Source organism: Naegleria gruberi (assembly GCF_000004985.1).
Source record: "Naegleria gruberi genomic scaffold NAEGRscaffold_4, whole genome shotgun sequence".
Taxonomy (NCBI): domain Eukaryota; phylum Heterolobosea; class Eutetramitea; order Acrasida; family Naegleriidae; genus Naegleria; species Naegleria gruberi.
In genome coordinates this window covers 419,759-446,484 of record NW_003163323.1, presented here as the reverse complement: position 1 = coordinate 446,484, position 26,726 = coordinate 419,759, and the positions used below count along the sequence as shown (strand labels likewise).

General features: G+C 25.9%; 10 protein-coding genes across 10 annotated transcripts in view; 5 read left to right on the top strand and 5 right to left on the bottom strand.

The window, feature by feature from the left end:
• Nucleotides 1-1,948, bottom strand: part of NAEGRDRAFT_35145 (acetyl-coenzyme A synthetase) — a gene marked incomplete at its 5' end in the record, with an annotated part of 2,267 nt that extends 319 nt beyond the window's left edge. The window contains 2 exons of the mRNA XM_002681930.1: nucleotides 2-466; nucleotides 551-1,948. Coding sequence (XP_002681976.1) covers nucleotides 2-466; nucleotides 551-1,948 — 1,863 coding nt within the window. The remainder of the gene's footprint in view (nucleotide 1; nucleotides 467-550) is intronic.
• Nucleotides 1,949-4,774: 2,826 nt separating this feature from the next.
• NAEGRDRAFT_62717 (uncharacterized protein) lies at nucleotides 4,775-6,601 on the bottom strand (the record flags this gene model as incomplete). The annotated part of the gene is made up of 3 exons (XM_002681929.1): nucleotides 4,775-5,650; nucleotides 5,709-6,273; nucleotides 6,327-6,601. The coding sequence occupies 3 exons, from the start codon at nucleotides 6,599-6,601 to the stop codon at nucleotides 4,775-4,777; spliced, it is 1,716 nt and encodes a 571-aa protein (XP_002681975.1).
• A 388-nt stretch (nucleotides 6,602-6,989) lies between these two features.
• Nucleotides 6,990-12,602, bottom strand: NAEGRDRAFT_62716 (uncharacterized protein; the record flags this gene model as incomplete). The annotated part of the gene is made up of 6 exons (XM_002681928.1): nucleotides 6,990-9,028; nucleotides 9,142-11,552; nucleotides 11,752-12,062; nucleotides 12,151-12,188; nucleotides 12,279-12,480; nucleotides 12,597-12,602. The coding sequence occupies 6 exons, from the start codon at nucleotides 12,600-12,602 to the stop codon at nucleotides 6,990-6,992; spliced, it is 5,007 nt and encodes a 1,668-aa protein (XP_002681974.1).
• A 1,625-nt stretch (nucleotides 12,603-14,227) lies between these two features.
• On the top strand, nucleotides 14,228-15,037 carry NAEGRDRAFT_62715 (uncharacterized protein; the record flags this gene model as incomplete). The annotated part of the gene is made up of 1 exon (XM_002682077.1): nucleotides 14,228-15,037. One exon carries the CDS (start codon nucleotides 14,228-14,230, stop codon nucleotides 15,035-15,037), a length of 810 nt encoding a protein of 269 aa, XP_002682123.1.
• Nucleotides 15,038-15,092: 55 nt separating this feature from the next.
• On the bottom strand, nucleotides 15,093-16,589 carry NAEGRDRAFT_62714 (uncharacterized protein; the record flags this gene model as incomplete). The annotated part of the gene is made up of 3 exons (XM_002681927.1): nucleotides 15,093-15,373; nucleotides 16,193-16,357; nucleotides 16,436-16,589. 3 exons carry the CDS (start codon nucleotides 16,587-16,589, stop codon nucleotides 15,093-15,095), a joined length of 600 nt encoding a protein of 199 aa, XP_002681973.1.
• Nucleotides 16,590-16,988: 399 nt separating this feature from the next.
• NAEGRDRAFT_35141 (phosphoglycerate mutase 1) lies at nucleotides 16,989-17,805 on the top strand. Its single transcript, XM_002682076.1, has one exon. It carries the CDS (start codon nucleotides 17,029-17,031, stop codon nucleotides 17,779-17,781), a length of 753 nt encoding a protein of 250 aa, XP_002682122.1. The 5' UTR covers nucleotides 16,989-17,028; the 3' UTR covers nucleotides 17,782-17,805.
• A 49-nt stretch (nucleotides 17,806-17,854) lies between these two features.
• FM176 (uncharacterized protein) lies at nucleotides 17,855-18,664 on the top strand. The gene is made up of 3 exons (XM_002682075.1): nucleotides 17,855-18,046; nucleotides 18,090-18,215; nucleotides 18,314-18,664. The coding sequence occupies exons 1-3, from the start codon at nucleotides 17,957-17,959 to the stop codon at nucleotides 18,440-18,442; spliced, it is 345 nt and encodes a 114-aa protein (XP_002682121.1). The 5' UTR covers nucleotides 17,855-17,956; the 3' UTR covers nucleotides 18,443-18,664.
• Nucleotides 18,665-20,385: 1,721 nt separating this feature from the next.
• NAEGRDRAFT_62711 (uncharacterized protein) lies at nucleotides 20,386-21,315 on the top strand (the record flags this gene model as incomplete). The annotated part of the gene is made up of 1 exon (XM_002682074.1): nucleotides 20,386-21,315. One exon carries the CDS (start codon nucleotides 20,386-20,388, stop codon nucleotides 21,313-21,315), a length of 930 nt encoding a protein of 309 aa, XP_002682120.1.
• Nucleotides 21,316-21,377: 62 nt separating this feature from the next.
• NAEGRDRAFT_62710 (uncharacterized protein) lies at nucleotides 21,378-23,943 on the bottom strand (the record flags this gene model as incomplete). The annotated part of the gene is made up of 3 exons (XM_002681926.1): nucleotides 21,378-22,211; nucleotides 22,295-22,693; nucleotides 22,846-23,943. The coding sequence occupies 3 exons, from the start codon at nucleotides 23,941-23,943 to the stop codon at nucleotides 21,378-21,380; spliced, it is 2,331 nt and encodes a 776-aa protein (XP_002681972.1).
• Nucleotides 23,944-24,563: 620 nt separating this feature from the next.
• Nucleotides 24,564-26,429, top strand: NAEGRDRAFT_62709 (phosphoprotein phosphatase A; the record flags this gene model as incomplete). Its single annotated transcript, XM_002682073.1, has 2 exons — nucleotides 24,564-24,567; nucleotides 24,679-26,429. The coding sequence occupies 2 exons, from the start codon at nucleotides 24,564-24,566 to the stop codon at nucleotides 26,427-26,429; spliced, it is 1,755 nt and encodes a 584-aa protein (XP_002682119.1).
• Between the last annotated feature and the right edge of the window lie 297 nt (nucleotides 26,430-26,726).

The following is a 26,726-nucleotide window of genomic DNA, read 5'->3' as shown; positions in this document are numbered from 1 at the left end:
TCTTAAAAGCAAAATGAATAAAATCAGGAGTAGCAACTGGACCAATTTCATGTCTAATCCATTGTTTCAAAGCATGAGATAATTCATCACGTTTCTTTTGTTCAGAAATATCAACATGATCCTTCAAAACAACATAACAATAAATACCGTGACCCTTAATATCATGAGGACATGGAACTACAGCAGCTTCAGCAACAGAAGAGTGAGCAACAAATGCAGATTCCAATTCAGCAGTACCTAAACGATGTCCACTAACATTCAAAACATCATCAACACGTCCAGTCAACCAAATATAACCATCTGAATCTCTTCTACAACCATCACCAGTCATATAGTAACCATTAACAATACCAAAGTATGTCTTTTCATAACGATCATGATCACCAAAGATTGTTCTAGCAATACCAGGCCATGGGAATTTAATTGCCAAATAACCTTCACAATCACCTTCCAATTCTTCACTTGCCTTACTAGTAGTAGTAGTTCCATTGTTAACAACAACAGCAGCATCAGATGAATTAAAAACAGAAGTAACATTGGAATTAATAACAGCAGGTGTTTGAGGTTCTATAGTTGGTGGTAAAACAGCAGGTTGAACACCAAAGAATGGGAAAGTAGCAGAACCTGGTTTAGTTGTAATACAACCTGGAATTGGAGTAATTAAATGACCACCTGATTCAGTTTGCCAAAAAGTATCAACTATAGCACATTTACCATTACCAATAACATTATGATACCATAACCATGCTTCTGGATTAATTGGTTCACCAACTGAACCCAAAATACGAAGTGAATCACGTGTTGAACCATTTTTAACATGTTCATCACCAATTTTCATCAAAGTACGAATTAAAGTTGGAGCAGTATAAAATTGATTAACCTTATACTTGTCAATAATTTGCCAATATCTAGATGGAGTTGGATAAGTTGGAATACCTTCAAATATAACACTTGTTGCACCACAAATTAAAGGACCATAAATAACATAAGAGTGACCAGTAATCCAACCAATATCAGCACCACACCAATAAACATCATTTTCATGATAATCAAAAACATATTTAAATGTAGTTGAAGTATAAATCATATAACCAGCAGTAGTATGTAATAAACCTTTTGGTTTACCTGTACTACCACTTGTATATAACATGAATAAACCATCTTCACCTTTAACCCATTCAACTTGACATTCTTCACTTATTGTTTCATCATTCATTAAATCATTATAAAAAACATCACGTTTTTCATACCAATGAATTTGTGGAGATGAAATTGAATGACTTGGTTTTGTATCCATTGATACAATTTTTGAATTCATTCTATTAACAACAATTACCTTTTCACAAGTAAAACCAGTATCTTGACAATGATGATCAATTGCTTCATCAACTGCTTGTTTTAAAGCAATTAATTTATCACCACGAATACCATAATCAGATGTAACAATAATTTTAGAATGTGAATCAATTAAACGACTTGCTAAGGCTTCAGCACTAAATCCTCCAAATACAACAGAGTGAATTGCACCTATACGTGCACAAGCTAATACTGCTATAATTAATTCCATTACCATTGGCATGTACATTGCAACACGATCACCTTTTTTAACTCCTAATTTTCTTAATACATTACCAAATTTACAAACTTGTTTCAATAATTCCTTATATGTAATTGTTGAATGATTATCATTAATATCATTTCCTTCATAATAAAAGGCTACACGATCTCCATTTCCATTTTCTACATGTCTATCCAATGCATTATAACAAATATTTGTTAAACTATTCTTAAACCATTCAATATGAATTGGTCCTTTACTCAAATCAAAATTATAATCTAGAATACTTTTAGGTTCTTCTAAACTAAAATTCTTTTCCTTCCAATGATAATTTTCATTGGCTACCTTATACCAAAAATCATAAGGCTTTTCAACACTTTCTCTATACATTCCTAAATATTGTTCATAGGATTGAATCCAAGCACGTTGTTGAACATGTGGAAGTGGTGTAAAACTTTGATTATCCATTCTTTTGTGTTTTTCTTTCTATTGTTGTTGTTATTGTTGTATTTGTTGTTATTGTTGTTATTGTTGTTATTGTTGTTATTGTAGAATATTGTTGTTGTTGTATGATTAGGAGTAGATAATTGTTGTTATTTGTTATTGTTGTTGTTATTGTTATTATTGTTGGTGTAGAGAAATTTGTTTTTGTTATCAATAACCAAAGAAAATTGGCGCCAAAGGCTTTTTTAAAATAACACCACCCGAAAATACATACCAAGTTAAAAGATAATGTTGTATTGTTGTATGTGTAATATAGAGACACAACTAGAGTTTAGTAATATTAATTTATGAGGTGTGTGAAATGTGCTTTCTGTTACACCAGTATGATGAGAAAAAACTTTTTTTTCTTCGGGTTGAAAAATTGGAGGCAAGAATACGTTGAAAGTTCCAAGAAGTATCAAAACATTTATGAGGATGAAGGAAGGTTCTTCTCCCTCACTCAGACACAAACGGTAAACTCGCTTTATTTACACCAATAACACTCTTCAATCAAAACAGCGCACAGAAAACGGGGTTTACGGTTTTGGTTAAAATAACGAAGGTTCAAAATTAGTGAAACGTTCACTGCTCAGTGAGAAGAGAAACTTTAGATTTTCATGATTTGTTGAGAAGTTTTTGAAGATTAAGCTTCAGCATCAATTATTGAGCGCGTGAAGAGTGGGTGGATGAATGAAAATGACGATTCAAAACTCTTAGAATCATGATTCTTGAAATTTCAAAACTGTGTGAAAAAGGAATGAATTCTATTGCTGGTTATGTTGTTATTATTGGAGATATATTTTAACAATTTAAATTAAAAATTTACAATGTATTTAAAATATTTATTTAAAATTATTTAATAAATCATTTGCAGCAATAAATAATAATTGTAATTGTTTTTCATAAAATTTAATTTTTTGATTTTTTTGATTTGTTTCTTCTTTAATTTTATTTAATTCCAATTGATGCAAATTCTTTTCATGTTGTAATTGATTAGTAGATTGTTTTTTTAAAATTAATTCAGAAATTAAATTATATTCTTCATTAAATTGTTTTTGTTTCTTTTCAATTTGTAATTGATTATTTAAATTTGGTATTTTAATATTTTTAAATTGATTAATTTCATTTTTAAAATTATTTAATCTATTTTCAATTTCATTTAATTGTTCATCATATTCTTCACTTAGTGATGATAATAATATACTTGTATTATATGAATATAAATTTAATTTATCAAGACATGATTTTTTTAATTCATTTATTTCTTTATCAATAGATGATGATGATGATTGTGATGATATTATAGATGTTGTTGTTGTATTATTATTATTATTATCAGTATTATTTGTATTAGATTGTTGATTATTTTTAAATAATAATTCTAATTGTGTATATTCTGTTATTAGAGAAGATATATCATCTAAACATTTCATTCTATTAAATGTTTCTAATGATGTATATGATAAATTATTATTGTCATTATTTATACTATTATTAATTGTATAATTATATATTAAATTATTAATATTATTATTAGTATTATGAGATGATGACGATTGATCCATTCCGATAGATTGTTGATGATTTATTATTTTAAAAAAATGTAAAATGATTATGATAATCTTGTCAATTTTTTATGATTGAAAATTAATATTTAATTATGAATATTTACTTTTAACTTTTTAAATAGGAGAGGAATAGAACTACAAGAAAAATAATTAACAGTACATCATGATTAAAATTTTGTAATTTTAAAAAACTGTAAAGGCTTGACAAATATCCTCCATAATAATCTTCTGACAAGATATTTACATTTCATCTCAAACGTATTATCTAATTTCATATATGGCATCACTAACAATGAATAGGATAATTAATTTGAAAGTATAAGGAATATGTTCAAGTACGATTTAGAATTCATTGTAAAAGAGCGATAAATAGAAATATTTTTGAGTTCTTATTAGAACAACATCAACACCTATTGTCCTTACCTAGGCTATGACCTTTTATTACTCTACTTCTTCACTCAATAGCTGCTACTACGCACATTCTTGTGGAGATGCTTTCCATTGTCCTTACTCACCTACGCACGTACTACTCTCTTGTTCTCACTTGTATTGATTTTTGTTGGAAATCAATTAAAAACCATTCCATCACCGACTGTCCGAATGCAATTTAAACTTGTTGAACAACAGTTGACTCAATAATAGAAATTAAAAAAACAATTCAACAGCAATTCATTGCCTTCTTCTCTCATCATCTTCATATTAGTAACAAATAATAATAATATTAGAAGAATAATGCAATTATTATTAAGAATAGCACTTGGACCAGTTATTACAGTTGACTACAATACTGAAAAATATAAAAATAATCAATTAACAATTGGTGAATTAAAGAATGAAATTGAACAACAAAATGAAGGAATTAGAAAGGAAAAATTAACATTTATTTCAAAATGTAATTTTTTATCAGATGATACCATTTTAGATAGTGAATTATTAAATAATTTTCAAAATCTTAGACTTGTAATGACTCCATAATAGACATTACAATAATAATATTATTAATAGTATTATTATTAATAGTATTATTGATAAGAAGAAGAGCAGAACAAGTGAAACACAAAAGAAGAACACAATATAGTTAATATTGAAAATGATTATTTTATTATAATCAACATGTTAAAATAAAATTTATTTAATTTGAATTTGATTATTTTGTTTTCATTTACTACATTAAGGAAATTAACATAGTAATACTAATAAGTAATATAATATTCATTGTAAAAGAATGATTTGACATTGAAAGATGGTAACTATTCAAACGATTAATAGTAGATGGTGTTGCATTAGTAGTATTACTACTATTATTATTATTATTTGAATTATTATTGTTACCATTGTTAGTATTATTACTATTATTAGTACTATTATTATTAATAATAGTACCATTTGTAATAATTGTTGAATTATTAATTACAGTTCCATTTGTTATAGTTGAATTATTAATTACAGTTCCATTAGTTATAGTTGAATTATTTGATATAATAGTATTATTTGAACTATTATTTGAATTATTAGTATTAGTATTATTAATAATTGTAATAATTGGAACACCAATACTTCCAACAAAATAATTAATAGTAAATTGTTTAATAGTAATAGTACCAATATTTGGAACAGGTTGTAATGAAACAATAGCAATTGAATTATTTGGACAATTAGCATTTAAACTATTTGTATATTGTATAGTTGACCAACTTGTTTGACTAAGACTTGTTGTAACACCATTACATGTAATATTAACATTACCATATACATATATAGATGGATTAACTTGTAATTTTAACCACCATGAATCACTTCCACTTAATATTTGAATATTAACATTATCCAATGTTGGAAGTGTACAATTAGGTTTAACATTTCCAGAAAATAGTGATCTAACTCTCAACCAACCTTCATTTAACACTGCTACACTTTTAACTGATGTTGAATAGGTATACATTTGTTCATTATTAATACCTGTAGCACAATATTCTGCTGCAGGTCCTGAATTTCTTAAATTAAATCCACGAAATCCATTTTCATATAAACAATCTAAATTCTATATTACAATAATCATTACAATAATTATTACAACAAAATATAGTAAAAAAACATACATTAATAAGAGTTGATAAAATTTCAGCCTGACCATCAAAACCCCATCCACATGAAGTAACAGCACTAAAAGCTAAAAATTGATTATTTTGACTTTGACCCCATGCATTATTCATTTTAGTTAAATCACCAACAATTTTATCATCAATATATTGTTTAGCTTCATTTAAATTCATTTGACCACTTGTCCAATAAGATCCATCATATACTCTCGAACATGTAGTATTACCTGAATTTACAGCATTAATATTAAGTGATCTTAAATTTAACATTTTTTCAACAGGTTGAAAGAAATTATAAGTTGAATAGGAATTCCATAATCCAGGTGCAGATGTAATCAATGCATTTGGTGCATAGGTATTATATTGTAGAATTCTATTTTGAAAACATTGAATTCCTTCATTGGTTTGAAAGAGTGATAAAACAACTCCAACATCCCACTCTGATTCAATATTAATTATGGCAAAATTAGATCCAATAGCTTTAGCTACTTGTTGATCAAAGGCAATAACTGTTGGACATTCTGATAAATTTCTCCAACCTGTATCACCAAAATGATATGAATCTCTAATTTCAAATATATTTACTATATAAATATATAACTAACTGAATTTACATACACAAATACAACTTGACCACTTGCAATAGTATCTCTAATACTTGAAGTAACAGCATTAACATCATTCCATGCAGATTTACCAACATCATATAGAGACAATGTTCTAGTTACAACAGTTCCATTCTCCCATAATAATACTTTTGATTCTGTTGTGATTGGATCTGGCCATATCATGAATTTACTTGTTGGAGTGAGTGTTGATAGAGTTGAGTGAATGATCATCATCAGTATCATTACACAACTCATCATCAATATAATGTTAGTGTTTCGTAACATTTTTTTTAAAGTGTTAAATTAGTTTCAAAATGAATCCTTAAATGGATGATAAATAGTGGTGATTGGTAACACTAAAAAGTCCGTTTGATTTCTTTACCCATTCATTGTTACATTTTCTCTCATATCGTTACTACTTCCATTATAACATTGTAGGATTAATTGTTGAGATTCTAATCTTAATAATAAATCGGTGTTATTGGAATTGTTCATTTAAGGCATGACTGAATCTTTTAATGAAAGAATTAAAATTACAAATTTATTTGGGTTTTAAATGTATTAGAGCATGTGAAAGTAATTCCAAGATTAACACAAAGTGGAATGATATGAACAAATAGAGGCATGTGTGGGATAAAAATTTATTTTCAAATTTTCAATCAATCAATTACTTTTAAAAACTACCCTTTGCTCTAAATGCAACATTTTCAACATGTTCATTATTATTTTCATTATTTTCCATATCATTAATATTCTTATTATAAAAATGTCTTGTAAAATCATCTTCACATAACATTCTAATTCTTTCACATGTACATGGTGAATCTAAAATGAAATAAGAAGGATTATTACAATTTCTAGATCTAAAATCAGCAATAGCATTTCTAATAGCAAATAAAACAGATGAAGCCAAGAATAAAGGAGGTTCACCAACACCCTTAGATGAAAATACAGATGATGGAAATTGTCTATTTTGTTCATCTCTTAATAAATGTACATTAAATTCATTTGGAATATCATTACCAGATGGTATTTTATAATTACCTGGTCCTTTAGTAAATAAATGACCTGGTTGTACCCATGGATGTTCTTTATCTCCAAATATTAATTCTTCCATTGTATAATATCCCATTCCTTGTATAAATGCTCCTTCAATTTGACCAATATCAATAGTAGGATTTAAACTATCACCTACATCCATTACAATATCTGTTTTTAAACATGTCCAATCACCAGTTAATGTATCAATTTGTACTTCACTACATGCTACTCCATATGTAAAATATGAAAATGGTGTACCTTCACTTTTATCCCAATCCATATATAAATTAGGTGTGTTATAATATCCTGTAGCTGTTAATGGTATACATTTCATATAGGCTTCTTTAACTAATTTCTTCCATTCTTCAATACTTAATTGAGGTGTTGTTATATTATTATTATTTTCACCATTTGTTTGATTTGTTTGAATATTATTTGATTGATTAGATTGAGTATTATCATTTGATTGATTTGATTGATTAGATTGAGTATTATCATTAGATTGAGTATTAGATTCATTTGAATAATTCTTCTTAAATAAATGTGGAAATAAAGATTGTTTTAAAGATGATAATTGTTGATTAATTTTTTCACATGCATTCTTTGCAGCAAAACCATTTAAATCAGAACCAACAGAAGCAGCAGTAGCAGATGTATTTGGTACTTTATCAGTTGAAGTTTCACCAATATGAATTAATTCAATTGGAATACCTAATGAAGAAGCAACACATTGTGCAACTTTAATTGAAACACCTTGTCCCATTTCTGTACCTGCATGTGATACATATACACTACCATCATGACTATATATATTAATTAATGCACTTGCTTGATTTAAAAATGAAACTCCAAATGAAATTGCAAATTTAGTTGGAATTAAAGATAATCCTCTCTTTTGATACTTATTTTTACTATTAAATTCATTCACTTGTTGTAATCTTTCTTGATATTTTGTAATTTCAATAATTCTATCCCACATTAATATAATTCTATGAACATCACCAATTGGCATTTTATATGGTGTTATAGCATTCTCTTTTTCATACATGTTAACTTGTCTAATTAAATGACTTAATTGTATATTATTATTATTATTTGTATTTATATTAATAGTATTATTATTAATATTATTTGTATTATTTGTATTATTAATAGTATCATTAATATTATTAATAGTTGTATCATTAATATTATCATTCAAATGAATAGAAGGTAAAATAACATTCTTTAAAATATTATATTGATTTAAATGATTTAAAATGAATTGATTAATTAAATTTGGATATTTAACAGATAAATAATGTGAAACATGTTCAATAATATGTTCACAAATCATTAAACCTTGTGGACCACCAAAACCTCTAAAAGCAGTATTTGTAGGTAAATTAGTTTTTAAAGCTTTACCTTTCAAATCAATATGTGGAAAATAATAAACATTATCAAAACTATATAATGCTCTTTCTAATACTCCTTTAGAATAATCTAATGAATATCCTCCATTTGCATATGTATCAACAAGTACTGTTTCAAATTTTAATGTCTTCTTATTAATTACTATTTTATATTTAGAATAAAATGGATGTCTTTGACCAGATGATTGCATATCTACATCTCTATCTAATATACATCTAACTGGTCTATTAGTCTTTTGTGCTGCAACTGCAACAGCTCCTATATTAAATTATAAATATAATAATAATATATTATTATAATTAAATATAATTTAATAATTTAATTAAAATTAAATTAAAATTAAAAATAAAATTAAAAAATTAAAAACATACCTGCTAAAATACAACTTCTACTTTCTTTACCACCAAAACCACCACCTAATCTTTTTAATTTTGAAATAACTTTATGATCTGGTATACCTAATGCACTTGCAACAATAGATTGAGTATGTGTAGGTGATTGTGTAGATGAAAATACAACATATTCTCCTTCATCTCCTGACATTCCATATCTACCTGGTAATATTAAACATGATTGTGTTTCAAAATAAAAATGTTCTTGTCCTCCAATATTTAAATCACCTTCAATTATTTCATATTCTTCATTACTATTAGAATTAGAATTATCACTAGTAGTATTATCATTGTTATCATTATTATCATTGTTATTATTATTATTATTATTATTTGAATTATCATTATTAATTAATTGTTTAATTTCATTTAATCTATTAATAGCATCACCTCTAAATATTCTTCTATCAATTAAAGAAGGAGCATTAAATTGTAAAGCATCTTGAATAGATAAAATAGGATTTTGATATTCTTCATATTCAACATGTACAGATTTAGCAGCAGTCATTGCTTTTAAATGAGAATCAGCAATAATAAAACCAATTAATTGACCACAACTAGTAGTTTCACTTGTTAAAAATAATTCTTCTTCATCATGTATAACAGCACCACATCTATTTGAACCTTTAACATCTTTATAATCAACCCATGTAATAACACCTTCAAATGTTAATGCTCTATTATAATCTACTTTTTTAATAATAGCAAATGGTTTAGTTGATAAAACAGGATATGCATAGGCTTCTCTTGATTGAGGTGGTATATCTTGTACATAGGTTGCTTCACCTGTTACTTGTAAATGACTATAATTATGTGGTATAGGTTTACCTACACTTGTACCTTGTTCTTTTAATGGTCTATATACTTGTTCACCTCTTGGATAGGGTTTAATAAATTGTGATTCTAATACTGATTCTTCATCAATTGTTAATTCTCTCAATTTTGATTCTTTTAAAACACTTATATAAAATTTATATAAAAATGATAATGTTAATGAACATCTATATTCAATCATACCACCAGGTGCATTCTCTTTTAATGGTACATCTTGTTTTAATAATTCTAATGATTGTAAAAATACTTGTTCATTCAATTCCTTTCCAATTAAATATTTACTTGTTTCATCTGCTAATAATGTTTTAAATGACATTCCACCAAATGATATTTTACATTCTCTAATAATACCATTACTTTTATCTATAATCATTCTCATACCTGATGTTACTATAGCAATATCATCTTCTCTTCTTTTAGATTGTTTATATGAATGTACTATTTCAATTAAATTGTTATTATTAGTAATAGTATTATTATTATTAATATTATCAATATTATTAATATTATTATAAGATAATGTATTAAAATGATTAAATAAAGGAATATTAATTGAAATAACAATTTCATCATCTAATAAATTAACTTTTCTATAACCTAAAAAGAATTGATTAAAAGGTACAATTCTAATATTACCATTTGAATTCATAATATTTAAAGAACAATCCATTGCTAACCATAATGGATTTAAATCAGAAATAGGAGATGCAGTTACAATATTACCACCTAATGATGCTGCATTTCTAACTGAATTTGATGCAAATCTTTCAATTTGTTCACATACTGCTTTAATACCTTGAATTTGATATTCTGGTAATTCATCTATTAAACTTTTTAAATAATTATATAAATTTGTTAATGTTAATGATGCTCCAATTTCAATACTTTTAGCAATTCTATTATTATTATCATTATCATTGTTATTAATAGTATCATCATTGTTATTAATAGTATCATTGTTATTATTAATAGTATTATTAATATCAATATAATTAACTTTTTTAACAAGTAATTCAGGAATTCTAACAGCTTCAATATAATATCTATAATGATCAAATTTTTTAAATTTAGTTTCAATACCAAGTTCAGTATTACCACAAATGATACGTAAATGTTTTTCATGTTCATATTTCTTTCTTAAATATAAAAATTCATTTAAATTAGAAGGTCTATAATAAATAGTTTTAGTTTCATGTCTATCTGATCCTGATTGTACAGGTGATTCAACACAAAGTGATCTTTCATTTGGATTATATCTTCTCAATTCATGTGGAAATAATGGATGTTTTTGTCCAACTAGATTATATAAATGTTTACCAATTACATTACTTCTTGAATGTTGATCATTTTCATGTGTTGGTGATTTTTTACAACAATCATTCTTACCACAACCATTATTATTACTAGTATTATTATTACTATTACCACCACCACAATCATTAGAAGATTCACCTGTCTTTTTACAACAATTATCACCCATACTACAAACACTTTTTGCTGGATGATATTCAGAATCTTCATGAACACGTGCAAATGTAGCAGCTGCCTCAAAAATGCTAATCATATTCAATCACCATCACCAAACATATTTAATAGTATCATATCATCACATATATAAATAGTATCATATCATCATACATAAATAGTATCATATTTAAGGTAATGCATTTCATAGTCATCATTTAAACAACAATCAATATTATTATAATTATTATAATTATTATTAAACAACAACAATAATATAATAATACATACGATCTATAACCAGTACATCTACATAAATTACCATCAAATGCTCTTGAAATTTCCTCAAGAGATGGATGAGGATTATTTCTCAATAAAGAATATAAAGCCATAACAAAACCAGGAGTACAAAAACCACATTGTGATGCACCAAATTCTCTAAAACGTTGTTGAATTAAATGTAATACATCTTCTGAATGATTATTACCAATACCTTCAACTGTTACAATAGCACATCCATCTATTTGAATTAATGGAAATAAACATGCATTAACACTTCTATTCACTACAAAATTTGTTAAATGATCATAATGTGATACAAGCTATTATTAAATATTATTAAATATTATTAAATATTAAATATTATTATTAAATTGTTATTATTAAATATTGTTAAAGAATAATACATACAACTGTACATGCTCCGCATCCACCTTCACCACAAGCAACTGTTTAATATTTAGTATTATTATTATTATTATTAAAATATATTTAAAATATATTTAAATATATAATTTAACGACATTAAAACAACATACCCTTTGTACCGGTTAAATGTAACTTTTTACGAAGATAATTTGCAAGTGTTGTGTTTGGATTTGGTTTTGTAATTTCATGACGTTCTCCGTTCACATAGAATAAAATTGTACTTTGCCAATTCTTTGTTGGATCATTTTCAGTATTTGTACTACTATTAGTACTACTATTATTACTATGAGCAATAGTGAATTGATTCAAAGTCTTTTTAATAACAAACAATCAGTAACAACAATAACAATTAATAACAATCAAAAACAATGAGAAAATATGAGAGATAAATTTTACTATTAAAAAATCTTAAAGAATCTCTAACGTACTGCCATTTTCTTTTTTTTATTGCTCAAATGCATGATAAAAGGTTCAAATTGCATAAATGTGTGACGGCGCTTTTTTACTGTCATGAACATATTTAGCCATGGAAACGGATCTAAAAGAGAAGTACCTTTGTTGTTGCATTCCTCAATCAATACAATTGAAGATCCTTTGTCGTCTCTCTTACAGTCCAACTTTTGTTCCAACTCACCTTCTTGAAACATAAAAACAAATAGCAAGCTGCAAGTACCAGTAGTAATATCAGTTTTTGCGGAATACAAAATAATTAATGATTAATTTGAATAATATCTTCCAGCAGAATTAATAAAAAGAGTATTTTAAATGTTTTCTTGGAGTGTTTATCCAGTTGCTGTCTTCAAACTAGGTGAAGGTTGTTGAATTGGTTGAAATGGTTTTTGACTTGAGTGATTATTTTGTGAACTGGTGAAATTGAGGATACTTTTCATGAAATCAATTCTTTTATTAAGATGAAGTACTACGAACTTGCTTTAAATGTGTGTAAAACGTGCAAAACATGACCACTTTATGAACTGGTTACCAAATTGGATAATAGAAATAGAGACCTTAGTTTATTACTTAAATTAGAAACAAAATCTGCTGTTGAAACAATCAAATATTATATGCTGTAAAAACTAAAATCGCTTTGAGCACTATACGTAAAAAAAATAAAAATAAACAATGTATTGACCATTCTTGAGACAAACATCCGTAAAATGTGAAACGAAAAGAGTACTGAACAGTTACCGCAATTGAAAGGGCTTTCAGATATGTTTGTTGATCTACAGTATGTATAATTACGTAATAGACATAATATTATAAGTATTTTTGGTTAGCCTAAGTTGTTATCCTTGATCTTAGTTGGGCTCATCCGTTGGGAAATATGATTGTTGCTCAAACGGTGGTAATCAATGAACAACCACAGATGATGATCAGTTATTGTATGGTGCAAAGTAGTTATCTCAATTTACATATACACTTCTGTATGGTAGTTAGTGATTCATAAATTCTAAGTGTTTCAGTTGTTTGACAACAAATGAAGCATCGTTACCATATGTTGTTGTGTATGGATATTAGAACATAAAATTTGCTGCGTTTCGTAGGTTGCAAAGCTATTTAACTTTCCCGCAAAGTGACCAGTGAAAGTTGTGTATTGTATTTAAATGAGATGTATTTGTTAGATTAAAAGATTTGATGGTTATCTCAAAGCATAAATATACGGTAACCCAATAGCGAAGGAATAACAGACCACTCTTCTTAACTATCCTTCTAATAGCTTGAATTCGAAATATGAAGTCTTTACAATTAATTAATTTAATAATAGTATCTATGTTGTATTTACAATGTGTGAAATTATTCCTGATTAGTATTTTTGCACATTGTAAATATTACAATTTCTTGATTTTGGATGTTTGGAAAATGGTTGCTTTGGTGGTGCCTTTCATTGGGTGTAGCCAAATACCTTAATGGAACTGGAACAATCTACTTATTTGCAGACTATTCTTTCAAATTCATAAAGTATTACAAAATCCAGAAAGTTTGTTTGGCGCCAAAAATTTAGGTAACAAATTTTGTTTCAAAAATATTCCAAGTGAGGCTGGAAAACAAATCAAAAAAAATGAGTAAACGTACCTATGAAGAATATTCATATGAAGATGATCATTTGTGTGAGCCTGATTTTTCCCTACAGGCTTTTCTACCACATCACCAAACTATCTTTTATGATTCGGATCATGTACATTTAAATTATTATGAATCAAGTTTAAAAAAGAAGAGATTTGATCCTCCTTCACAAAGCCTTTTTTCATTCAATAATAACACTTCTCATAATGTCACTACCATCACTACTAATACTCCTACCACCATTCAACCATCACCACATCATCAACATCATCATCATCATGACACTCCCTTCTATCACCAAACTCATCACCAACAACCCTCCTCCTCCTTGTACATACAATCAACGATAGGCTTTGATCTATCTATTAATCAACACAGTAATAATAATAATATGCATCAAGATAATTCAATAATGGAAGATGATCAAATATTATCACCATCATCATCATCTAATATTCATGATTCTTATATATATAGAAAACATTTACAACATGTAGAATATTTACGTGCAACAGTTATAAATCAAGAATTGAATAGAAAGAATAGTATAATTAATTTTCAAGTGAAAGGATTAAGTGGTCAAACCATTTCATTCAGTCAAGTTGATATAGAATCGAGTACATTATTTGATTTACAACAAATAATTAATGAACAACTCGGAATTCCAATTCCAAAACAAAGAATTGTTTTAAAAGGAAGAATAATACCAACTCAATCTAATGTAAATACGCTAAGATTATGTGAAATTATTGGAATTGAAAATAATTGTATTTTTCAAATTGTTTGTGCATTAAAAGGTGGTTAATAAATCATTTATTCTTCTCTCACAATATTGATGATATTAATTAATGGATTCATTTTTAATTATTCTTCTTCTTTGTATCATCATCATTGTTACAAACACTAACATTATCAACAATATTACTTTGATTAATAGTTGTTGGTGTTGGTGTTGTTGTATTGTTCATATCATTAATATTATTATTATCATTATTTTGATTAATAATAGTTCCATTTTCATTCATTTTAGAAGCAGGTGATGGAGTGAATAATAAACCTAATAAAATAATGAAATGACACAAATGTAAAAGAGCAGATGAGAATGAAGTGGATGGATAAACATTCCAAACATATTCAATTGCTAATAAAATAACCAATCTAATAAAATTAAATTTAAAATAAGGAATGAACATTAACATGAATGGAATGGTATGAAAATACCAAACATAGAATTGATAATGTAAACTTCTAGCAAAAATAAAACCAATAAAATTACTTGTAAACATTAAATAAATGACATGTTGTGTATCTAATGGTTTGTTATTTTTATATTTAAATAATAAATGAAATGGATTTTTAAATAATTTACCATTACACCATTTTGTAAAAATAAAAATTAATAAAAATAAAACATGTAATAATAATAATAATTTTGCTAATAATTTTGATTTAAAAAATTCTTCATTTAAAAATCTAAAATTAACAGTCCATTTAAATGTAAATTCTCTTCCAAAATCAAATGCATAATTAAAATATTCAAACATATTTCCATAAATAAATGGAATTGCAAATAATATTTGTAATCCAAATATAAAAATAATTAATTTTAAAATTGATTTAAATGTAAATCCAAATCTTTGAACAATTAAAATTCCAACTGCTGGTAAAAATAATAAAATATTCATTTTAATTCCTAATGCACAACTATAGAAAAATAATCCAAATTTATAATAATCTTTACAAAAACATAATATTGCTAAATATAGAAACATCATTGCAATACAATCATTAAACATTCTTAATACAAATATAGAATGTATTCTTTTACTTAACATTAACATTATTATTATCCAAATATATTTATTATTATTAAATTTACTATAATTTAAATATAATGTAATTACTATAATAAAAATAAAAATATAAATTAATACAAAAATATATTGTCCAATTATTACACTTCCATCTAAAGTAATTATATTTAAAATAGAATAAATATAAACAAATAAAGCAGGATATACAAGTGGTCCTGTTTGACCATGTAAATGTGAATAATCCCAATCTCCATTTAAAAAACCTTTAACTTCTTCCATATATGCAATCCAATCAATTTCTGTATATGATACTTTTTTAATTATTATTATATTAAATAATATTTCAAATAATATTGCTATTATAGATATATAAAATAGTGATTGTTTACTTGTTAATTGTTGGAAGAAAATATTAATATTTGATTTGTTATTATTATTATTATTATTAGTATGATGATCATCAATACTATCACCACCAATACCACCACCACTACTAGAATGATGATGATGAGGTGATGGAGTCATTGTACTAGATGATGACATTTTTTTAAAGGCTGAATAATAAAAATTTATTACTGGTGATGAAAATATTGTAGGATATCATTGGCGGGAAGAGAGAATTCATAGTGTTGTTAATTCATATTGGTGGTGATCATATATTCAATGAATCAGCTGAAAAAGTTTTTTATTGAATAATAATTAAATCCTTTGGAGCTTAAAATGATTGAAAAGATTTCAATTTATATTAAAATGAGAAATTATATTGATTTGTAAAGAAATCTTTAAATGGATTATTCAACTTGATTAACTTTGTTATCCATTAATTATCTAGCTTACTCTCAAGTCTATACCATCCAGCCTAAGGAAATTTATCTAATAACAAATAATCAAGCCTATCCACAGTACCTTTTTCGGTTCCGATCAAACACAATTAAAAAAAACAAGACAACAACTAGATATACCCACAACAACACATTATAAAATGGTTTATAAAATTGTATTAATTAGACACGGTGAATCAGAATGGAACAAGGAAAATAGATTTACTGGTTGGTATGATTGTGGTTTGAGTGAAACAGGATTGAAGGAAGCTGTAGAAGCTGGTCAAATTTTGAGCAAAGAAGGCTATCAATTTGATGTTTGTTATACAAGTTTATTAAAACGTGCCATCAAGACATTGTGGATTGTATTGGAAACTATGGATATGATGTATTTACCAGTTAGTAAGAGTTGGAGATTGAATGAAAGACATTATGGTGCTCTTCAAGGATTAAACAAGGCTCAAACAGCTGAAAAACATGGTGAAGAACAAGTTAAAGTTTGGAGAAGATCCTACGATATTCCACCACCAGCACTTGAAGTTTCTGATGAAAGATATCCAGGACATGAAAGAAAATACTCATCATTGACTGAAGAAGAATTACCAAAGACTGAATCACTTGCTTTAACTGTTGATAGAGTTATTCCATATTGGAATGATGTTATTGCTCCATCTGTTAAGGAAGGAAAGAAAGTTCTCGTTGCTGCTCATGGTAATTCTCTTCGTGCTTTGGTTAAATATTTAGATAACATTCCAAATGAAGAAATTGTTGAATTGAATATTCCAACTGGTGTTCCTTTGGTTTATGAATTAGATGAAAATTTGAAACCAATCAAACATTACTATTTGGGTGATCAAGAAGCTATTCAACAAAAGATTAATAGTGTCGCTTCTCAAGCAAAGAAGAAGGAATAAATTTCCCTCCAAAATTTTAATCATTTTCAAATAATCATCCCCATCATAAAAACTGTAAATAACTACAAAAAAAAAACACATCAAAGCCTTTTTTTGTATTCATTTGCATTCAATATTGAATAATAGTAGTACTTGAAGTCAAAAATAGTTCAATTGATTAAATCGGAATAAGAAAATGGGTGTTACTTTGGAAATTATTGTTAAGGGAGATGGAAAGAATGTACCAAAACCAGGACAAACAGTGAGTGTACACTACACAGGATTTGTAAGTTTAAGGATGAATGTTGTGGAATTAAAATACAATTTAGATTGCCTCAGATAATGGATCAGATGAAGGAGTTGAATTTGATAGTAGTAGAAAGAGAGGAAAACCATTCAAATTTAAATTAGGAGTTGGAGAAGTAATTAAAGGATGGGATGAAGGTGTTGGTCAGGTTTGTTTTTCAATCCTTCAATTATTAATTAATATTTATATATTTAATTACGATGATGATGATTATTGAATTTCCATTTCAAATATTGGAATATAAAGATGAGTTTAGGAGAAAGAGCTAAAGTAAGAATGACACCAGATGTAGCCTATGGATCAACAGGATTTCCAGGTCTTTTCAAAGGAGATAAAACCATTATATTTGACGTAGAATTATTAGACTTTTATTGAGAAGCCTTGTAGTCAGGTTGCAAGAGTGTAACAACAACTTTATCATGAACACCTTGCAAAAGTAATTCACCTTGGAAATCAATAATTTTACGCTTCTTGGCAGCTATTTCATTGTTGCATTGATTAATTAGTTAGATATTTTGATCAAAATGGTGATTAACTTACCTTTCATTGTACCAACTTTGTAAATAACAATTTTAGTAAATTATAATTTATCATCATTAATATATGACATTAATATATGACATTTAAATAATAATAATCGTACCTAAACTTTCCAACAAGTTTTGAATCTTATCGTCATGGAAGATTTGACCGAAAGTACAAGTACCTTCAGAATCACCAACTAGTAAAATTTAACCATCAACACCATCATCATCTTTCAATATTTATATCAATTTATCACACATACTTCTCTTCATTTCATGAACAAGATGTTCAATTTCCTTTTCAACGTTATAAGCCATTTTTTTTGATTTTTAAATGTCATCATTTATTTTTATTATTTCATCTTCACAAATATTTGTGTGATGGACATGAATAAATATTCGTTACTCGGAATCATCATCAGTTATTGTTATGATGATATCAAAAAGAATAATGGGAGAGATGAATTTCCCGCCTAAAAAAAATGAATGAAAATGACATCAGAAAATTATCAAGCCTTCTTCTCTCATATTGAAAATTATCTAATCGATTTAGAAAAGGAAGATTTGGAATATAACAATCATCAATTAAATAATTCTAACATTTCTAATAATTCTAATAATTCTAATAATAATTCTAATAATAATAATTCGGAACAAGTAGTTAATCATTTATATAATTTATATTCAAAATTAAATCCAATAGAAAAGGAATTAAAATTTAATTATACAAAATTAAATAATTTAATTCAAAATAAATATGATATTAGATTTAAAAATAATCAATTATTTTCATTACCTGAAAATTTAATAGAAAATAATATTACAAATATGGATGTTAATAATATTTCTAATAATAGTAATAATTTAATGGATACATCTAATGATGATATAAATAATAATACATATATAGATAATAGTTATATAAATATTAATAATAATACATATATGGAAAGTAATAATAATACATTTATAGAAAATAAAAATTCACAACAAAATAAAATATTTGAAGGAATTAAAATATTATTAATTTGTGGTAAAAACATGTCAAATCAACAAGCAAATATTCATTTAAATAATATTAGAAAAAAAGGTGGAATTTGTGAAATTTATAAATTTAATAATTTTAATATTTTATTTGATTTTATTATTTGTGGAAATGAAAATATTGAAAAAATTAAAGAAATTTATCCAAATTATTTAAATTGTAAATTATTAAAATGTAAATATATAATAGATTGTATTAAATATGATAAATTAATTACTAAATTTAGTAATTATGAAATTAATTTATTAAATAATTCTCAACAAGAATTAAATTCTTCACAACAACCACAACAACAAGATGTTAATAATATTTCTAATAATAATAATTTAAATGATTCTATTATTTCTAATAATAATAATAATATAAATAGTAATAATAAATCAATTATGGAAATTAAAAAAGAAAGACAAGAAAGATTTTTAAATTCATTTGTATGTGTTAGTGGAAGTTCATCCAATAATAATAATTCTAATAATAATTCTAATAATAATAATTCTTCTTCTAATAATATAAATGATATAAATGGAAATAATTCTAATAATAATGAAGAATTAATTGAATTATTTAATAAATTATATAAACATTATTCTGATAATAATGATATATTTAGATCATTAGCCTATAAAAAATCAATAACAATAATAAAAAAATTAAATTTTAAAATTACTAAAATAGAACAAGTAAATACCATAAAAGGAATTGGAGATAAAGTTAAAGATAAAATTAAAGAATATTTAAAATTTGGTAAAATGAAAAGAGTTGAAGGAATTTCATCTTCATATCAAAATCAAATAATTCAAGAATTTACAAAAATTTGGGGAGTTGGACAAAAAACAGCTTTCCAATTATATTCATATGGATATAGAAATATAAATGAAATTGATAAATCTAAATTAAATTCACAACAATTAATTGGATTAAAATATTTTTATGAATTTCAACAAAGAATTCCAAGAATGGAAGTTGAACAAATTTATAATTTAATTAATCAAGTTTGTTATGAAATTAATCCATTTATAGTATGTCAAGTATGTGGTTCATATAGAAGAGGTAAACAAGATTCAGGTGATGTTGACATTTTAATTACTCTAAAACAAGATGAAAATGATAATCAATTTTCATCAATTGAATTATCATCAAATGAATCATCATCAATTGAATCAAATGAATTGATAACTATTAATAATATTAATAATAATAATAATAATAATAATAATCATATTAATAATAATCATAATAATAATAATGAAAAAATAATAATTGATGGATTATTACAAAAAATAGTAACAAAACTTGAAGAAATGAAAATAATAACTGATACATTATCAATTTCATGTAAAATACATTTAAATCAAGATGAAAATGATACATTTATGGGAGTTTATTATTTACCACAAATTGGAATTCACAGAAGAATTGATATTAAAGTTTATAGGAGAGAACATTTTGCATTTGCATTATTATATTTTACAGGTTCAGATCATTTTAATAGATCATTACGTTTATTATGTAGAAAGAAGGGTTATTCTCTAAGTGATAAATCATTATGTATAAATACTATTAGAGATTCAAAATCAAATAGAATTCATGATGGTACTAAAATTAATTGTAAAACTGAAAATGATATTTTTAATTTTATTGGAATACCATTTAAAGAACCAAAAGATAGAGATGTTTAATCAAAATATTTTTAATTCATAAAATTATAAATTAATAATATTGTTGAATTTTATTATTATTATTATTGAAATTTTCTAGTAATAGTATATGGATTTACTTCGTGTAATAAATTTCTTCTTACTGTTGTATTGCTGGTTGATACAAGCGATGATCCTTCTTCATCCATCATCGTCGTCATCATTCCATTATTAAAATTAGTAGTAGAAGTATGATTAGAAGAATGAATATTTCCATATCCATTTCCATCATTTTCTTCATCTTCATCTTGTTGAATAAAATCTTCAGATTCCAAATCGAATAAAGATGAAGATTTTGATAATCTCATTGCAACATTTGGACTATTTTTAAATAAATCTCTTCTGACCTCTCTTAAACATCTATCAAGTGTAAATTCAATTTTTAACATATTTTCAATTCTATTCATGTGTGGATAGGTTTTTCTCAAACCTTGATTAATTGCAGATTTAATATATTCAGCAGTTGGATTTGATAAAATCTTTTTAAAATTATCTAAATTTAATTTAGTTGGTACAATGGTAATATCTGCTTGATAAGGTTGTGATAAAACCAATTCAAACCATCTAAATCTTTCAGGTATTAATCCATAATTATATAATTGTCCAATTCTATATTTAATTTCAGATAAACATAAATTTATAATATTTGAAATAATTGATCCATTATTTTGTGATGAAGATGATGATGTTATAAATGGTAACACATGTGGATTAACTTGACTTGCAATATAAAAATTAACATTAAATAATTCTGCAAGTCTTGTTATTGGTAAATCATTAAATAATGTTCCATCTTGATATTTTTGATTTGGAAAATTATGATAAGGTATTATATTACCATCTCTATCTTTAGCCATTAATGGTACTGCTTTATAAAACTATTATTTTTAAATATTATTAAATATATTAAATATCATTGTAAAGTATTAAATATTAATATAAAATAATAAAAACAACATACACCTGGTATACAACTACTAGCACATGCAGCAGACCAAATTAAAACATTTGGAGCAGTTAAATAATTTAATAAACCCTCATGTGTCTGATAGCCGCCCAATCCACTAACAGTTATATTTAAAACTCTTCCACTTATTTTGTAAGCCTCTTCAAATGTTAAATCACCAATATTCTCTCTAATACATTGTGCTAATTTGTTAACATCCATTATTACTCCATTATTTAGAAATCTATTCAATTTTCTCATGGCACTTCTCTCTGGTGTATCTGAACTACCACCAAATGCATCCAATTTAAATCCATCACTTTCAAAACATTTGGCAATATCTTCATCTTTTCTAGTTGCTAGAACGGATGCTAATATTGATCCTGCACTTGATCCACTTATTATATTAGGTAACTATTCAATAATATATTATATTATATCAATTATATGAATATTATATGAATAGATATATCAATTAAATATTATATGAATATATTATATATTAATTATAAATTAAATGAATAAATTAAAGTTAGATATATATATATTTCAAAGTTAAAACCTACAACTTTTGCATCATATAAAGATTTAATAACACCCAAATGATACATTGATAAACCACCACCTCCACTCAATAATAGAGCACTTCTTCCATAGGCATGTGAAGTATCTCTGAAGAATTTTAATTTATCTTCCAATGATAATTGCATTGTTGATTCCTTAATGAAAATTAAAGCCTTTGAAACCAATTCAATATATTCTTCAATTAATTGTTTAGTTCCAGTATGACATTCATATAATTTAACATGTGAAATTCCAGCAATATTTCGATGTAATTGTGCTCTTAATAACCATTGTAATCCGTGTATATCTTTTTTTCTTAACATGGCAATTAATTGATAATTTATAGATTCAATTTGTTCATAATTATAATATTTTGATTCATTTTCTGCTTTCCATAAATCAAATCCTTCTAATTGATCTAAATATAGTGAAATTTCTTTATATTCTTTATAATTTTCTACTTTTTCTTCTAATAATATTTTACAATGTTTTTTTTGTTTACTTTGATGATTAATTAATCCAATATATGAAATTAAAAATTTAAATAAAAATATTATCATTTTAAATAAATAATAAAATAAATAAAATATTTTAAATATTCCTTTTTTGTAAAATGGTCTTTTAGATAAGGGTGGTAATTCTATTCTAGTTAAATCAGTATAGCCAAATAAAACATCTTCTCCTATTTCTTGTTCTACATTATGTGGTATAAAATTAGCTGTTGTTAAATTATTTGTATTATTGGATGATATATTTGGTGATGAAATTTCATGAATAAAATTAATTGATGTATTATTATTTGATGTATTTGATGTATTATTATATGATGTATTATTTAATGTATTATTAGTATTATTTAATGTATTAGATGTATTATTATTTAATAAATCATCATCTTTACTATTTTGGTAATGATTTTGATTTGATTGATTTTTCATTTTAATTGAATGAGGTTGAGCAATAAATACAGAAGAAGGCTTTTTTAATGAAGATGATGATGGTGTAGATGTAATAGTAGTAGTACTTGTATTTAATGTATTACTTGTAGTAGATGAAGAAGGAGTTAATGATGATGGAGATTTTACTTCCAAATGATTCATTGTAATTTTTTGGCGGTTTGAGGATTATTAGGCTTTTCGGGTAATAATAATATTATGAAAGGTTACAATGATAAATGATACAATAATGATGATGGTGGTGATGATACAATAAGTCAATTGAGAAGAAAAACAAAGATAAAAACAAATTCTCTTCAATTCCCTTCTTTTCAATTTTTTTTAAATTTCCGTTGGGATTTAGGAAGGAAAATTGCCTGTCACCAATTAGGACCATCAAATTATTAAAATATTGAGGTTTTCTAATTGAATAATATGAATTAATTGAAAGAGATGATGACATGAAACCAACCGTACAATTAATAGGGAAAAATTTTCTCAATCACCCCAATTAATGAACGTGTTATCTATTTACAGACAAGATCAAAAATTTCATTTCATCTTCAAAGTGCTAGCAGACACAATAATAATATTAAAATATTTCAATAAATGTTGACCAACAAACACCATGTTGTAGTTCAATGTCATTCAAATTGGTAATTGTCTTTGCGAATGTTATAATGATGATCCGGTCTATTGGCTCTTAAATTTCAAGGCTTTGCTTTTTTGAAAATCTTTTTAAAAAAATTATCTTTTTAAAAACTCGTCACCTTCTTGTTTAAAAAATGGGTAGGTTATTTTATATTGTTTGATGGCGGCAAGTGTGTTGACGATGATGACTATTATTGATATATTATTATTATTATTTATTGTTTTTATTATATTGATGATTAAAATTAGTTGCTGACGAAAACGAAGAATCACTTTATCCAATTGCTATTCTTATTGATGAACTAAAGAATGAAGACGTACAATTACGTTTAAATTCTATAAAACGATTAGGAACAATTGCTAATGCTCTTGGCGCGGATAGAACACGTTATGAATTAATACCATTCCTCAACGAATCATGTATTGATGATGAAGATGAAGTTCTTCTTGCTCTTGCCGAAGAGTTAGGTAATTTTGTACAATATGTTGGTGGTGCAGAACATGCTCATTGTCTGATTTTACCACTCGAAACATTATGTAATGTTGAGGAAAATTCTGTTAGAGAAAAGGCTGTAAAATCTCTCTGCAAGATTGCCAATGAAATGAAGGCTTTGCAACATACTGAACAATACATTTTACCACTAGTTAGAAAGTTATCTTCCGGAGATTGGTTTACAAGTAGATCGTCATCATGTGGCTTATTCTCAGTTTTATATTCTGTTGTTGGTAAAGATATTAGAGCTGAACTGAGACAAACTTATGCCAAATTGTGCAAAGATGAAACACCAATGGTTAGAAGAGCTGCTTGTACAAATTTAGGTGATTTTGCTGCTAAAGTTGAAAAGGAATTTATTGTTAGTGAAATGGTACCAATGTTTCTTAACTTACATCAAGATGATCAAGATTCTGTACGATTGTTGACTGTTGAAAATTGTGTTGCATTCTCAAAGTTACTTTCACCAAAAGAAGCTGTTACACATATTCTTCCAGCAATTAAGAGTTGTTGTACTGATAAATCATGGAGAGTAAGATATATGGCCGCTGATCACTTTAAATCTATTTGTGAAGGAATGGGTCAAGAAATTTTAACAAATGAATTGTTACACTCTTACGTGAAATTATGCACAGACTCTGAAGCTGAAGTTAGAACAGCTGCTTCTTTGAGAGTTGCTGATGTTTGTTCTTTGGTTCCAAAAGAATTGATTGTTTCAGAAGTTTTACCAAGTATTAAGAATTTAGTTTCAGACAAATCTGAACATGTACGATCTGCTTTGGCATCTGAAATTATGGGATTGGCTCCAATTTTAGGAAGAGAACATACTATTGATGCTCTTTTACCTTTATTTTTACAATTATTGAAGGATGAATCACCAGAAGTTCGTTTAAATATTATTTCTAGATTGGAATCTGTTAATGATGTTATTGGTGTTGATTTATTGGCACAATCACTTTTACCAGCTATTGTGGAATTAGCAGAAGATAAACAATGGAGAGTTAGAGCTGCTATTATTGAACATATTCCATTGTTATCAAGTCAATTAGGTGTTAAATTCTTCAATGAAAGGTTGAACGATTTGTGTATGACATGGTTATCAGACTCTGTTTATTCAATTCGTGAAGCTGCTACAAATAACTTGAAGAAATTGACTGAAACTTTTGGTCCTGCTTGGGCTGTTGAACATTTATTACCAAAAGTTGTTGAAATGTCAAAGGATTCTAATTATTTATATAGAATGACAACACTTTTTGCTATTGGTGTTTTGTCTCAAGTTATGACAGAAGAAAATATTGCATCTCATTTACTTGATGTAGTTATTGAAATGTCAAAAGATCCTGTACCAAATATTCGTTTCAATGTTGCTAAGACTTTGGGCATAATTATTCCACGTGTTGAAGCTAAGATTGTCCAAGAAAGAATCAAACCAGTTTTGCAAATTCTCCATGATGATAATGATCCAGATGTGAAATTCTTTGCTGATGAAGCTTTGCTTTCTTGTTAATTTTATTTATTAAAAAAATTTATTTTCAATTATTACTTGTTTTTAAATATTGGGTAATAATGTTGGTGGTGCATTATTATCACCTGTTTTAATTAAATCATGTCTAATGGCTTCATAATCTCTCAATGGATTAGTTTCAAATGATTGTAATGTTGCTTGTTTTTGATCTTGTTGATAAACTATTTGTAAACACATGAAAATGATACAGAGTAAAATAATGGATAAAGTTAACAATAGACACACATTTTGATTTTTAAATTTATTTACAAATCTAGTTCCATATGAAGTTGATTCCGA

Excerpts from the sequence above, each read along its gene's own strand:
- NAEGRDRAFT_35141 (XM_002682076.1), top strand. The coding sequence starts at position 17,029 with ATGGTTTATAAAATTGTATTAATTAGACACGGTGAATCAGAATGGAAC.
- FM176 (XM_002682075.1), top strand. The coding sequence starts at position 17,957 with ATGGGTGTTACTTTGGAAATTATTGTTAAGGGAGATGGAAAGAATGTA. Across the intron at positions 18,047-18,089 it reads GTGTACACTACACAGGATTT|ATTGCCTCAGATAATGGATC; the intron begins GTAAGTTTAAGG and ends AATACAATTTAG. Across the intron at positions 18,216-18,313 it reads GGGATGAAGGTGTTGGTCAG|ATGAGTTTAGGAGAAAGAGC; the intron begins GTTTGTTTTTCA and ends TGGAATATAAAG.